The sequence below is a fragment of the Triturus cristatus genome, chromosome 8, assembly GCF_964204655.1.
Source record: "Triturus cristatus chromosome 8, aTriCri1.1, whole genome shotgun sequence".
Classification (NCBI taxonomy): domain Eukaryota; kingdom Metazoa; phylum Chordata; class Amphibia; order Caudata; family Salamandridae; genus Triturus; species Triturus cristatus.
Window position 1 is genome coordinate 1,616,288,372 of NC_140591.1, and position 14,359 is coordinate 1,616,302,730.

Consider the following 14,359-nt stretch of genomic DNA (forward strand, 5'->3'; position numbering starts at 1 on the left):
TGTTTTCCTTTTTTCTCCTCCCACCGCACCACCCGGGTTCGGTGGCAGCCGCTACTGCCTATTGTAGTACTAAAGTACTGCAAAATGCACTTTGTGCTCTCTAGGACTTGTTATACACACCCAAAGCATTGTTTGCCTTCCTACATTGTCTTTCTGTACACATACACACTTTTCTTCATTTGCCTGACTTGATGTATACTCAATGAACAGTATTCAATGTATGCTTTACTGGCTCAAACATTAATTTTTCTGTACTTTTTGGGTTAGCACAATTTGGCTCCCCTCGTGAAGATTTTTAATTTCATATTTCGTGAATTTGAGGGAATCATCGTTGTTTATCATAAAGTGAACGTACTTCTGAGCTTTCTGTGCTGAAGGTGCAGAACACGGAATAGTCCAGCCCATCCTGACTAACCCCATTTCTCTTTCCATCCTCTTTTTGATGTGGGCATTCTCCATCCATCCTCCTTTTTCAGCAGGCCTTGAAGGTGATGTTGTTTATGGGGCTGTGTGGGTTATTCTTGTAGAATGGGAAAGTAAATACTATTGCTGTGTTTGTGGCCTAGTTTTCCCCTTCCTTGAGAAATGGGCTGGATTTGTGCTTTTGGTGTGATGGATGCCTTCATTTTACAGCTATTAAAGATCTGTTCATGAAAGGGTTCTCTTCCTTACAGTGGGACTTATCTCTCCTAATGCAGAGTACTCCCTTTTGATGTTAGGGCTCAGCGTGTAGTAATACTTTTAGCATGTGCTATGTGCTCTTCCATTATCTTGACTACACTTATATTGTATGTATAAACCAAAATCATTAAATATGGCGTAATTATAGCGGCTATGGCAACCTACATAGAATTTACTGAAAATACAATAATTTTTGTAGACAATATTTGTCCCATGATAAAAATGCACCACAATGTTCTGCTACTTGATATTGTGTCAAACAACCACCTTGTTTGTATCTGTAGACCACACTGATTTTGGCTCCTCCTTGGGCATGACACCGAATCAGTAAACATTCCAGCTGGTCCATTCAGAGAGAAAGCGTTACCTCTGGACTGTTCTCTTCACCTCGATTGTGAGAATGTTTACATGCTGCAGTCTCTTCAACTCTAAAAGTCCTTGTTAAAGGAAGATTTGTAGTTGCAATATTGTGTTAATGTCGTTCAAGTCTAGAGGCTGGTTCTGTTCATGCTCCAGCCTGTGCCACACATATAGTAACTAGCTCAAAAGTCAGAACTGTCTGTTGAACAGGCGGAATTTCCTCTTAGTTGGATATTTAACTTAAGGACACAGAGACCTTTGCTATCATAGTTGCCTCTTCCAGTGTAGGCCGAGGTGTCTGTGTAACTAACCTTTCAGGTCTTCGGTGACATCAAGCTTCAGATAAGAATTGTAGTGCCAGATACACTCTCTCAAACCATTAAAACCTTTCTATCCAAACCTAATTGTTAGTAGTACAGACACAAGGCACTGTCCTGTGTTAGATCTACAACTAGGAAGAATCAAGAAGGAGTGAAATATTGCCTGCTGTTCAGGCAAGCCCGGCTTCGACTGAAAGGGAGTGAGATCTGCAGAATGAGATCAACCCCTCTCCTAAGCGTCCAACAGTGATGGTTGTTTTCCATCTCCCCCTCCCCTTTACACACCTCACCTGTCCATATTAACAGCTTATTTCCTGTTCATAACCTGTCCTTTTCTCTTGTCCCAGCAACTGATAGCTCCTGATGTGACCACAACTCCTCTTTCACTCCAGCCCTTATTTGTTCGTCTATCACCCTTCTCTCCCACCTCTCTCTTTGTCCTCACATGTCCCGCCTCCCAATATTGCTTCAGTCACATTCACTCCTTCATCATGAACATTAGATATCTCCTCACCTTTCCTTGTCGGATTTCATTCCCATTTTTTCCCACCCCTTTGGTTGCCCTCACCTATTTATGGCCCATCCTCTTCCATCTTTCCTTATGTATCTCATGTGCCAATCCTCTTTAGTCACCTATATCCTTCCAAATCTCAGATGTCCCCCTTCTTCATCACTCCTGTTCAGCTACCTGCCTCTCTACATCGCCTCGTTCTCTCCGCTCTCTTTAAATCACATCACCGATGCCCCTTCTTGTCTTTAAATATTCTACATATCTTAACCTGTCCATGTCCGCTCATTCTCCTCTTCTGTCTATTTCTCCTCACCTATCCTCTTATGTTTTATCATCACTAGCCCTTCTCTCCACCCTTCCATTTTGCATAAAATGTCAGTGTCCTCAACTTCTCTCCCCATTACATCCATATCCTCTTCCATTCTCAACCATCTCTCCTTACTCTTCATACCTCCTCATCTCTCCTTGCTCCCTTTCTCCTCTCTCACCCATCTAGATGTCCTCAGCTATTCATCTTCCGACTTTCTCACCCAGTATTCTATGTCTTTCCCTTTCACTTCAGCGTTGCTCTCCTCCCTATTTCTCCTTGTCTGCCAACCGTTTATTAATGTTTTTGTATATGCCCATTCTGCTCTTGGCAACTCCTATTTCTCTTCACCACCTATCTGTATCCCTCAAATCATAACCTTTATTTAGCCCTTAATTCATGTCCAGTCCTCTCCCAGAAATGTATATTTAAGTATGGCTGGGGTTTTAGGCATGGCCCGACTAGGGCTTTGTATCTGAAGATCAACAGTTTTTTGTGCCAGAGTTCGGCTCTGAGTGTGATTCTCTTATGCAGTTTAACTGTAAACAAACACAGGTTCTCTTTACCCTCCTAGTTAGATCTGCAATTTGTAGGTAACTTCAACATGTCAAGTTCAAAACACTTATGAAAAACACACACATTCACAAATCCGATAATGCACATTTGGCAGCACATCCCACGTACATCCAACACAGCACAGCACCGCACAGCCTCATAGTGTACGGTCACATTGCTCCTAACAGCAGTCCCCACCAAGATACACTACAAAAATGTATCCAACAGGGCACATAGCACATCACATACACCAGCACAGCTGAAAGATGCCACTTAGCCATAAACACCAGGCTCAGAATCTCTTTGTGTCTTCCAAGTACATATTACCACCAACAACATTCATTCACTCACAGCTCATTCATAATGACACTGCCACCCAACCCATCGCAGATTTCCATAGGATGACTCTTGAGTCCAGTCTGCGAGTGAAGTCTCCAGAATTACATGTTGAGGCACTCCCAGACTGGTGACGACACTAGAGTACCTTACTGTGCGCTAGACAAAGGCCAGTAACGTAACTCATGTCCTCGTGTACCACATCGCTTGTCTCTGCCACCCCTTTGTACCTCTTCCCTTGCCCATATTCCCTCTTTCTAAACCAATGCTCAATCTTTCAGCCGATAATCTTGTTTTGGATTCTAATACTAGATCTGATGCCATGCTTGTATGTGCCTTACAATATATATAATAGTGAAAGTACATTTATGTGGAGGTAATTTTACTACACCTCCACGTTTCCATTTATATATATATAAATGTCATGTCGATCGTGTGAGCTGAGGCTGAATAAAATCTACTAATGGCGTAAAGATATTGTGGTCCGCACTCTATTTCAAGGCAGTAGATACTACGGCTGCTTTTTGGAGACTTAATGGGATATATATATATATATATATATATATATATAAACTTGAAGCATTCAGAAACCTCCAGCGCGCAACGCGTGGCGAAAATGAATGTACAGACTCCTCTTCGTCGGTGCTTGAAGTAATTCTTTATTCACTCCCTCCTGTCTGCCATGACACGTTTCGGCCGGTAAAACGGCATATATATATATATACCTATCATCCTTATATTTTAATAGCCAATATTTAGGCTGTAATATTATTGTATATCAATATTCTGCCCTTGATATTCTGGTATTACACCAAAGCTGGGTTTGGCCAATAAGTTTTGCAGAACCCCCTGCAAGCCTTTCCTCTTCATACATCTTCAAGACTTCGGTTTACTAAGATAGTAAAACCAGAAATAATGGCTCGACTGGGATCAATCCATTCGATTAGGTTTGCTCAAGTTATGATCCCTAATATCTGCAGGCCCGTCAGTTGTCAAATTGCTATTGGCCCAGTTCTGGTGTTTAGCGGAATAGACAGTAGTACAGATTAACATGATATAGGTTTGGAAATAGTTATTTACAAGAACAATATTGCAGCTGTTGACATGCATTTCTCACCTGACAATATACATGTTCTTACTGGGAACAATAAGGATTCAAGTGTGCTGTGTGAGATTGGGATTTATTTGAAAGATAGATAAAACTATTTGTATGGTTAAAATATTTCACAGTGAAACCCTATGTTGCGGTATATTGACATTGAAATCTTTGTTTAAAATGATGTCCATTTAGGTCACATATATCTGCCACGTAAAACTAGTGTCTTTCTCATGTGTTACTAATAGGTGGACAAATACAAAATGTTGATCCCGGATCTCCAGCAGAAAATTGATTACATCCGTTCTCTAAGCGAAGTGATCCGAATGCATTATCGGCAGCTAACCACAGAAGAGGAGAGCCTTGAAAACGCAGTGAGGACTCTGGGATGAGATGTTAATGAAGGGCCAGATTGTAGGAAGTGATGGTTTTCATTAATTGAATCATGCTTACGTGACCCACGACACCAGTGTTGTTTTAAATAGATCCATACTATTGGACGTGCAGTGTCTCCTCTCCCGTTAACCCAACTGGTACTAGGAAAATGTAGTACTGTTGAATGACGGGTTCTTTCTATACTGATCTGACTTTCTGTCCAAACACTGTATTTGTCCTGTGCTGCACTTTGTCGTAACCCAGACATAACTTTTCTCCCGGTGCCCAGGTTTAGTCTTAGGGGTTCTTAGTTACCAGATTTAGCACCTTTTATAATTTAGGGAGACGTTTTCACTCAGCACTCTACTGTTTTTAAGGGGTTCTTTGCTGCTGGAGTTGATGTCCTTTGTAATCTGTGATATTTCCTCTCTCCTGAAATAAAATGCTTGGGGGACAGTGAGGAGTGGGACTTCATGGCTTGAGAACATATGTTGCATACACTGAGCACATGTCCACTTCCAGCACAGTGAGCACAGCTTCTTTTTGAAGTTTATTTATAATTATATATATATATACAATTTGATGGTAAGGGATTTTTTTTCAGAAAACCCAATTTAAGTCTTTCCACTAAGACCGTCTTGAAAAACTATGCATCATAGTGGAAATGTTCCCTTTACTTACAGGATGTTGTTGTGCCCACAATTACTTTATCCCTTCCTATTTTACTTCTGTGCTTTTCTTGAAAGAATACTTTTCTAACTCCAACAAATGACATTTAAATATTCAATGCTGAAAGCGTTGAACTAGAGAGAGTCAAAGTCATCCTCCTGGATTCTACCAAGTACCCAAACACAGTATTTGAGTATTATGTGTCTAGAGATGTGTAGGGAGGTCATGTCCTTTGTAATCTAGGCTGATAGTATGTACCTTCAATGCTTGAGCAGGTTTCATATCTTGACACCTCAGTTGGCATTGTACATCCATGTACTGTTGAAAATGCTGCCCACTAAATCTAAGTCACTGGCTAACTCCCTGAATCCAGGCTTGGCATTTAAGACCCAGTGAGACTTAATCTGCTGCTGTGGCTGCCAGGCCACATCTATCTCCAAACACTAGCATTTTGGGACATGGTGAAGCTAAAAGTGAGCAGTTTCTGGAAGCAATGGATTGTGCTGTGGTAATTTTGCGGCTATTTCTTTTTCAGATGTTGGACACGTGGGAGACGTTTCAGCGCCTATTGAAGGAGGCCTCAGAGTTCATCAGCAGCAAGCTGCCCATCATTGAAAGTAACCTCAAGCAGTCCTTCCTTGCATCCCAGAGCGAGATGTTGAGCCTCATTGTCACCGCCACCACTGGGCATTTTCTGGATCCATCTCAAAGTGCCCCAGCAGTTCTGAATGAACTGGGTGATTTACAGAAGAAGCTCCAGTCCCTTATATCAACCCTCAATAGCTTGAGCTACTCCAGGCTAATCCTGAAAGGTATTCAGCAATTACCACCCACTTTCTACTCTGCACTTTTAAATAGTGCTTAACTCCTCAGGTAGCATCCAGAATACATCCACAGCACTACGCTGATCCAACAAATGCATCATCTTGTACAACGACCATCTGTCCTTACACTATGGCAAGTAACTAAGGTCACCCACTGCATCCTAGGCAGTGACCTTTACACTTACACTGTACAGGAAAGCTACCACAACTTTAGAAGAGTCTGCTATGATCAATACTGACGTGTGGGATAGTGGTTTGCCAAAGTATTGGAGGAGCCTGCTGTTACTTAGGCTGATGTACATGGATGCTGTACGAGTGTTAGAATAGTGTGCTAATTCCTATGACTCTGTATGTGGTAGTAGTATGTGTGCCACATTGTAGGAGGAGACTGCAATAATCTAGGAGGATTTATGTGATAGAAAGATGTTTACTGGACAAAGGTTGTTTATTGGTCAGTGGTTTACTGTCTCTCAATTAGTATGAGATATTTGACATTGAAAGGCAGAGGCACTTGGACCCAAGATATAGAGTTGCAGGCATCTTAGTACAGCAAGAACTTCCTTTCAGATTTCTACGCATTGGAGCTCAGGGCAGCCTTCTCTATAGAATGCAGCTAGCAGAGGAACACAGATAGGAGCTGCTGTTCATAGGTGCCGCATTTCCTTTTCAGCAAGTAGGGTTCTCATCCTATAGCTATTTTGGCCCCAAAGGAAAAATGCCCTTCCTCAGAAGTAGACTTCACACAGTAGTTGTTTGGGAAATTAGTTTTCAATTACTTGTTCCAAGAGATTATTGAATATCTTTTCTCCTATTCCACTGAATTACCCAACACTGCACAAGTTCAAGTGAAACAACTTTCCCACCAGAATTAGACTGCAAACCTAATAAAGTTTTTTGCAAAGTCATTCCCGCAATGTTATATTTATGTGTTTTTGCTTATTATCAAGCTAGGGCCAAAGATTTGAGAGTTTCTGGACAGCTTCTAGTTTCACTAAACAATCTGCTCCCATTCCAGTATAGGACAGACTTAGACGTGTCACGTGTGACATGATTCTTGAATGCCCTAGTGCAGATTCTAAGGGCCTGATTCACAAGGACCTCCATACTAGTGGTGGAGGTCGCTCAGTCGTCGAGGATTCTCCAAACTCAAGGCTGAACCCCCGCAATGAGAACTCTCATTGCGGCTGTTCCGCCCGAGTGCAGAGACTCCCCCAGAACTGCGGTTCCTCCACCGTGAGTGCGGAGTCCCTTTGTGAATCAGGCCCCTAGTAATAACAACCAACATGTGATACAATGATTTATGTCAGACACATATCAACCCTAAATGATATCTTCTTTTTAAGATCTGTACCCTTAAACATTCAACTGATGGTTTGTGCATTCTGCAGCCCAGTATTCTTATCTTATGTAGCATTTGTCCAGAGGGGCTTTCATTTCTCCTTCATCCACCTTTCTCTTTTGTGTGTTACCAGGAAAACCCTTTGACCTGTCATTCATTTCTCCTGGTGAGAAACGAGTCACTTTTCGGCAGGAGATCTGGAAGCTCTTTCAGGGGGTGACTGAACAGCTCAACACATGGAAGAGTCTGCCCTTTGCCAAGGTATGTCTGTCAGTCATGGTTATACTATCTGTCTGTTTGGAGGCAATGTAAATCTGTTTCTTAATGCAAAATCCTCTTAATAAGGACTTTAGACTTTAGACTGTAACCAGGTGGCTGGTATAAACCATTTATTGTAAACAAAGATTGCAGATTGTGGACGGAGTGCTGAAACTTTTCAACCACTCACCCCCAGTCAAGAGATCTGAGTTAAATCCATCGTTCTTTTGCTCACCATACCACCCCAGTTTGGACCCAGCCATATGCATATCAGTCTTGACACTGCTCCTTATCGGAACTGTCCAGACTGAACTACCGGGCCAGGCTCACCCTGGACAGGAACAAGCTTCCTGGGACCGGTTTCAGGGTATCATCCCTCATCAGCCAAGCTAGGTTGAATCCAGTGGCACAGCCAACAAGGGACTGACGTCGTGGCCACTTAGGATGAACATAGCAAACACAACAAGATGATGGACGAAGTGCTGAAACCTTTCAAGCACTCACCCCCAGTCAAAAGATCTGGGTTGAATCCATTGTTCCTTTGCTGACTATGCCACCCCAGTTTGTAGCCAGACATATGCAAATGAGTCTTGATCCTGCTCCTCATGGGAACAGTCCAGCCTGAACTCCCAGGCCAGGCCCTCCCTGGACCGGAAACAAGTATCTGGGAACGATTTTGGGGTATCACCCATCATCGGCCAGAATAGCTTGAATCCAGTGGCACAGCCAACAAGTGTATGTCCAGACGTGGGTTCCAGGGATTTCAACCAGATCTCTTGACTGGGGGTGAGTGGGAAGTTTCAGCGCTCCATCCATCATCTTGTTGTATTTGCTGTTTTCGCCCAAGGGTATGCCCAGACATGTGTTCCTTGCACCCTGTGCCACTGGATTCAAGCTAGCCTGGCTGATGAGGGGTGATGCCCCCAAACCGGTCCCAAGATGCTTGTTTCTGGTCCGGGGAAGACCTAGCCTGGCAGTTCGGGCTGGACTGTAAATAGGCCTGGGTGGTGAACTCTGCTCAGTTTGTGGAGTTTTCCGCACTCCACGGAGCGCAAGGAGTTCCAATACTTTTTTCCTCGCTTGCGCTCGCCAACGTTAAGTTGGCGAGCACGAGTGAGGAAAATCCAACGCTAGACCACCTCCCAGCGAGATTTCTCAACGTGGGCAGTCACAGATGGTTACGACCGCTTGCTTGGAGAAACCTTCTGTTCATGTTGAGGAAGCTGCCGCTTGAATAGAACATTTACTCGAGCGGCAGAAGGAAGCAGCTCCCTCTTGTGCTACGCATGGTGCAGTTCGCACTGATTTTCCAGCGTCGGACAAACACCCGGCACTAAAAATCAGAGTTAACTGCGTGACCAAATGCACCTCGCCGCTTGCGGAACTCCGCGTAGCGCAGCAGAGTTTTTTGGTCACTATGCAGAAGCCCAGGCCTAACTGTAACCATGAGGAGCAGGGTCAAGACTGATTTGCATATGGTTGGGTCCAAACTGGGTTGGCATGGTGAACAAAAGAACAATGGATTCAACCGAGATCTCTTGACTGGGGGTGAGTATTTGAAATGTTTTAGCACTCCATCCATCATCTTGTTGTGTTTGCTATAAACTGTTTATTGAAATTAGGCACTCAAGCAATCTAATGTGAGTTTGCTTATGTATTCACCATGGGAATCTTCCCTAAGTTTAGGAACATTTAATGGCTCTTCATGCAGAAGAATGAAATGCGCCTCAGAAGAAAATGTGCCCTTTTTAGATCTGGCTAGAGAAGCTGTAACTGTTGTGTTTCGGAGCTCATGTAATAGCCAAATAAGCTATGAAAACCACTGCAGAGAAAGGGACTTTGACTCCGCTCCTTTTCATCTTTTCATTGGTAAGCATTTATGTAACTCTGTGTAGAGGTACATGTGGACTGTCTCTTGTCATCCTTTGCTTTGGGGACATTTGGGGCAGCCCCTTCAGATATTGCCTCGCTGGAGTATTTTTTTTTTTAACCATTCTTTTTATTAAACAATAACCGGTGAATGGTACACTACAGAGGGGCCAAGCAGTTTATACTTTACATCATGCATGAACGGAAGGATATACAGACAGTACATATGAGTGGAACATCACGGCAAAATAGGGTCATCATGATCAACATTTCGAGGTAGTGTGCATATCTCTCCTCTAAAAGTGTTCCACGGGTTCCAAATAAGTGACCACTTCCTAGGGCACCCTCTTGCCAAGTACACTGTCTTTTCTCTAAACATACACCAATCGAGATTTTTCTCCCAATCCTCCAACCTGGGTGCGTGAGCTGACCCCCACAATTGAGCTATATTTCGTTTAGCCAGCATGTACCCCAGAGTAGCCCACTGGGTTTGCGACGTGTTTAAGTCCGTGGGCTCCCAGATGTCCAGGAGGCACCTTCTTACCTCGGGGTGGAGGGAGACATGCAATACTTTGTTAATTGTGTCATTCACCTGGCGCCAAAAGAGGCTGACATGTGAGCATTCCCAGATGATGTGCATAAATGTTCCGGTTAGGCCACACCGCCGTTTACAATCCCCAGCATCCGACCACCTCATGTGTACCAATCTAGGCCCTGTTATGTACGTTCTGTGGAGGATCTTCAATTGAACCAGCCGCAGACGCGCCGGGATGGCCACCACCTTAGGGGAGGAAACCGCCGCCTGCCACTCCTCATCGTCAAGCTCTACCCCATCCTCTATCCATTTATCTCGCAATCGTGCGAGGGGGTCTACCATATGATGGATTAACTTTTTGTATATTAATGATATCGTTTTATCTGGGAGGTATCCATCCAAGACTCTGTCCTCCAGGGGGGAGGCCTCCGGGGGATCTGCTCCTCTAGGCAATAAGGACTGAAGCGAGTGTGATACTTGTATATAGCGAAAACGTTCCGTATCCGCCAAATCATACTCACTCTGAAGCGCACTGAAGGACTTGATTTCCCCTTTTCCCCAAACATCTTTGATCGCTGAGATCCCAATAATGTCCCACTTATCGAACCCCTTCGTCCTCCATAGGTCACCCAGCTTTTCTGAGTCCCAAAGAGGGGTGGCTAGCGTTAGTCTGTTTTTCCACCCGAGAGAATTAGTAGCGTCATGCCAGATTTGGACCGAGTGCTCCGTGGGGCCTGTTAACTGGAACCGCCGTGGGCGGGAGTATAGCGCTCTACCATACGTGCCGCCCGGAAGGAGCCACTTGTCCATGGCATAGCCTGGGTCGTCCGCCCTTCCATATGTGCCATGGTTGATAGCTGCCATATGAGTGGCCCAATAATACTTCTTAATGTCTGGGAGGCCAATGCCCCCATCATACCAATGCAACGTGAGCTTATTCAAGGCGATTCGAGGTCTTCCGTCCCATAATAGATCTCTCTGTAGACTCTCAACCTCCCTGAAGTATCATGCCGGAACTGGATCTAGAGTATTTTGTAGGGCATACAGGAACCGTGGCAGTGCCATCATCCTGAACAGAGTGGCTCTGCCCAGAAGAGAAATAGGGAGAGTCTTCCAGTGAGCAATGTCACTTTTGAGTCTACGAAGTGGGGGAATGAGATTTTGGGCGTAACAGACCGAGGGGTCTAGGCAGACAAAGATCCCCAGGTATTTGAAGCCATCCAAGTGGGTTTGTATTGGGCAGTTCCGCGGCGGGACAGGAGGGTCCCCACTAAGAACAAACAACAAGGATTTACCCCAATTAATGGAGTATCCAGAAAATCTGCCAAAGACTGCAAGGACATCAAGCACCGCTGCAAGCGATTTCCTGGTGGAGGCCAAGTAGAGTAAGATGTCGTCCGCATACAAGGATATACGGTCCTCCCATCCGGGTGACCACCGCAAACCCCTTATCATTGGGTCCCAACGGATCCAGGCGGCCAGGGGTTCCAAGACCAGAGAAAAGAGAAGGGGGGATAGCGGGCAGCCCTGGCGAGTTCCCCGGCCAAGCATAAAGGAGGCTGAAACCTTATTGTTTACCACAACTTGGGCCAATGGTTCCGCGTATAAGAGACGTACCCACTGAATGTACTTCGGGCCAAGTCCCAGTTTTGCCAGGACCGCCAATAGGTATGGCCACTCGATGGTATCAAAGGCCATAGTTGCGTCCAACGATACGATCACGGCCGGCTCCCGAAGGGTATGGGTTCTGGCCATGACCCCATGGACTCTACGTAGGTTTAAGGCTGTATTTCGATGCGGCATGAAACCAGATTGGTCTGGATGTACCAGGCCGCCTATCACCTTCACCAAACGGTTAGCCAAGAGTTTGGCCAGGATCTTAGGCTCAGCGTTTAAAAGGGAGATGGGCCTATATGAAGCACAGTCGGATTTGACTTTCCCTTCTTTGTGGATGGTGACAATAGTTGCTATTCTTTGTTCCCGGGGCAGCATTCCCACCTCTCTAGCTTCTTCAAACATAGATTTTAAATAGGGGGCTAACTTGTCTGGTTTCAGCTTGTAGAGCTCAATGGGAAGTCCATTCGGGCCCAGAGCTTTCCCCGATTTCAGGGAGCGGATCGCAAGTGCGATCTCATCGGCTGTAAGGGGGCTATCCAGAAAATTCCGGTCATCAAGAGAAAGACAAGGAAGTTTAATATCTCGCAATAGGTTCTGAGAGTCTTCTACCGAGTGGGGGGACACCGCTGCATATACTGAGCGGAAATGTTCCGCGAACTGGTCCACTATGCCCTGCGGCTCTGTGATTGAGGCACCTCCCTGCACCCTGAGCTCCGGGACCAGTCGACTGGCCCACTCCCTTCTATCTAGCCACGCTATGAGCTTCCCGGCTTTGTCTCCCAGGTCATAAAGTCTGCCCTGCTGCTCTCTACTCAGGGCCCTGGCCCTTTCAGAGGTCAATGCTTTATAATCGTGCTGTTTCATACTCAGCAGATGGAGCTTTTCTGGCGTGACACCCGATTCCAAGTACCTTTCCAGTCTATAGATTTCTGCCTCAATCTCGGGGACCGCTTTCTGTCTGTCCTTCTTGGAGCCAGATATCAATGACAGGGCTTTCCCCCGAATTACAGTTTTAAATGCTTCCCATAGAGACTGTGAAGAGGACACTGACCCTTCATTTTCTGAAAAATAATTATCAATAGTTTTAATTAGCTCTCTACGGATCTTGGGGTTACGAAGATGCCAGGGATTGATGGGGGCCAGCCTGCCGACTCCACCCATACTCATGTGCAAACGGACCCACACCGGTGAATGGTCTAAAATACCTCTGGCCAAATGTTCAATTTCGTTGATGTACGTGGCTTGTGCCACTGGCATCAGGCAATAATCGAGTCGGGAAAGACTGTTGTGTGCCCCAGAGTGAAAGGTGTGCTGAACCTGATCAGGATGATGTACTCTCCAGCCATCAACCAGTCCCATCACTTCAAGGAAATCTGGCAGCCAACGTGCGGCCGGTCTCACCTCTCGAGGGGGGTATCTATCCAAAGTACCCGAGACCACTGTGTTAAAATCCCCCCCCCCAGAACCAGTAGCCCGTCTGGAAGCGCAAGCAGAGCTGAGCCAAGATCGGCGAACGTTATACCCTGCAAGCCTGGAGGGACATAGACAGACATAACGGTGGTAGGCCGTCCCTCCCACACCCCGGAGATACCAACATATCTGCCTCTGTCATCCACCCATGTAGAGTTGATTGCCAATGGGAAGGTGTTCTTCATCATAATACCAACACCCCTAGATCCTGACGTAAAACCAGAGTGTGCAATGAGTTTGTATCCTCCCCTGTGCATTGCCCCACATGAATTCCTGACCAGATCGGTTTCCTGGAGCAGAACTATGTCCGGGGAGTGCCTCTTGATGTATTGGAGAACCACACTTTGTTTGATTTTATCACCTAAGCTTTAACATTCCAGCTCAAGATCTTGACGTTCTTATCCCCCATCCTGCCTGCAATGCAAACCGTGAGCCAAGAAGCTCTTGGCTTGTAATCGTTCTGCGACCCCTCTGCACATGCACCCATATACTGCACCAACAAAATGACTGTACCAAACAATAAACAAACCAACCACCCCAGCCCAACTGCCCCCCACCCCGCTGCCCTGCACTTTGGGCTCAGAACTGCCCATCGGGAACCTGCAGAGTGCCTGTCGCCCTAACGAAAGGTTCAAAGGAAGAAAAAAAAATAAGTGGGGGAATAGCGTGCTCCGTGTCCCTGCCCCTGCAGTATGTGAAGCGTGACCCCCTGAAGGAAAGGAAAATTAAACCAGCTATCATATCCCCAACTCAGCAATGAAATACAAAGACCCCGGCCCACCCCCACATAAAATCCCCGTTACTCAGTTCTGTGTCGCCATCTTAGAGTTCCAATGGAGGCCGGCTCGCCGCATGCCTATCCCCCATCATCTCGAGCCGCCCGGTTATTCGCTTCGCGATGTTCAATCCATTCTGCAACTGCTTCGGGCTTTTCGAAGAACCACACCCTTCCCTCTGCCTCAACTCGGAGGCGAGCTGGAAACAGCATTGAGTATTTTAGACCCTTGTCTCTCAGATCACGTTTCACCGAAAGGAAGGACTGCCTCTGTTTCTGTACTCTCTGCGTGAAGTCAGGAAAGAAGGAGACCTCCGCATTTTCGTAGCGAAGGGGGGCTCCCGCTCTAGAATTCTGGAGAATGACATCTCTGTCTCGATAGTTTAAGACCCGAGCTAGTATGGGCCGCCGGGGAGCGCCCGGCTTGGGACGGCCGCCCGGGACCCTATGTGCACGTTCAAT

The 14,359-nt window shown here is 45.8% G+C and overlaps 1 protein-coding gene across 1 annotated transcript in view; it reads left to right on the forward strand.

Annotated features, from left to right (window-relative positions):
- DNHD1 (dynein heavy chain domain 1) overlaps window positions 1-14,359 on the forward strand; it is an 856,151-nt gene that overhangs the window by 248,369 nt on the left and 593,423 nt on the right. Inside the window, exons 14-16 of the mRNA XM_085623548.1 lie at window positions 4,415-4,540; window positions 5,746-6,022; window positions 7,507-7,634. Coding sequence (XP_085479674.1) covers window positions 4,415-4,540; window positions 5,746-6,022; window positions 7,507-7,634 — 531 coding nt within the window. The remainder of the gene's footprint in view (window positions 1-4,414; window positions 4,541-5,745; window positions 6,023-7,506; window positions 7,635-14,359) is intronic.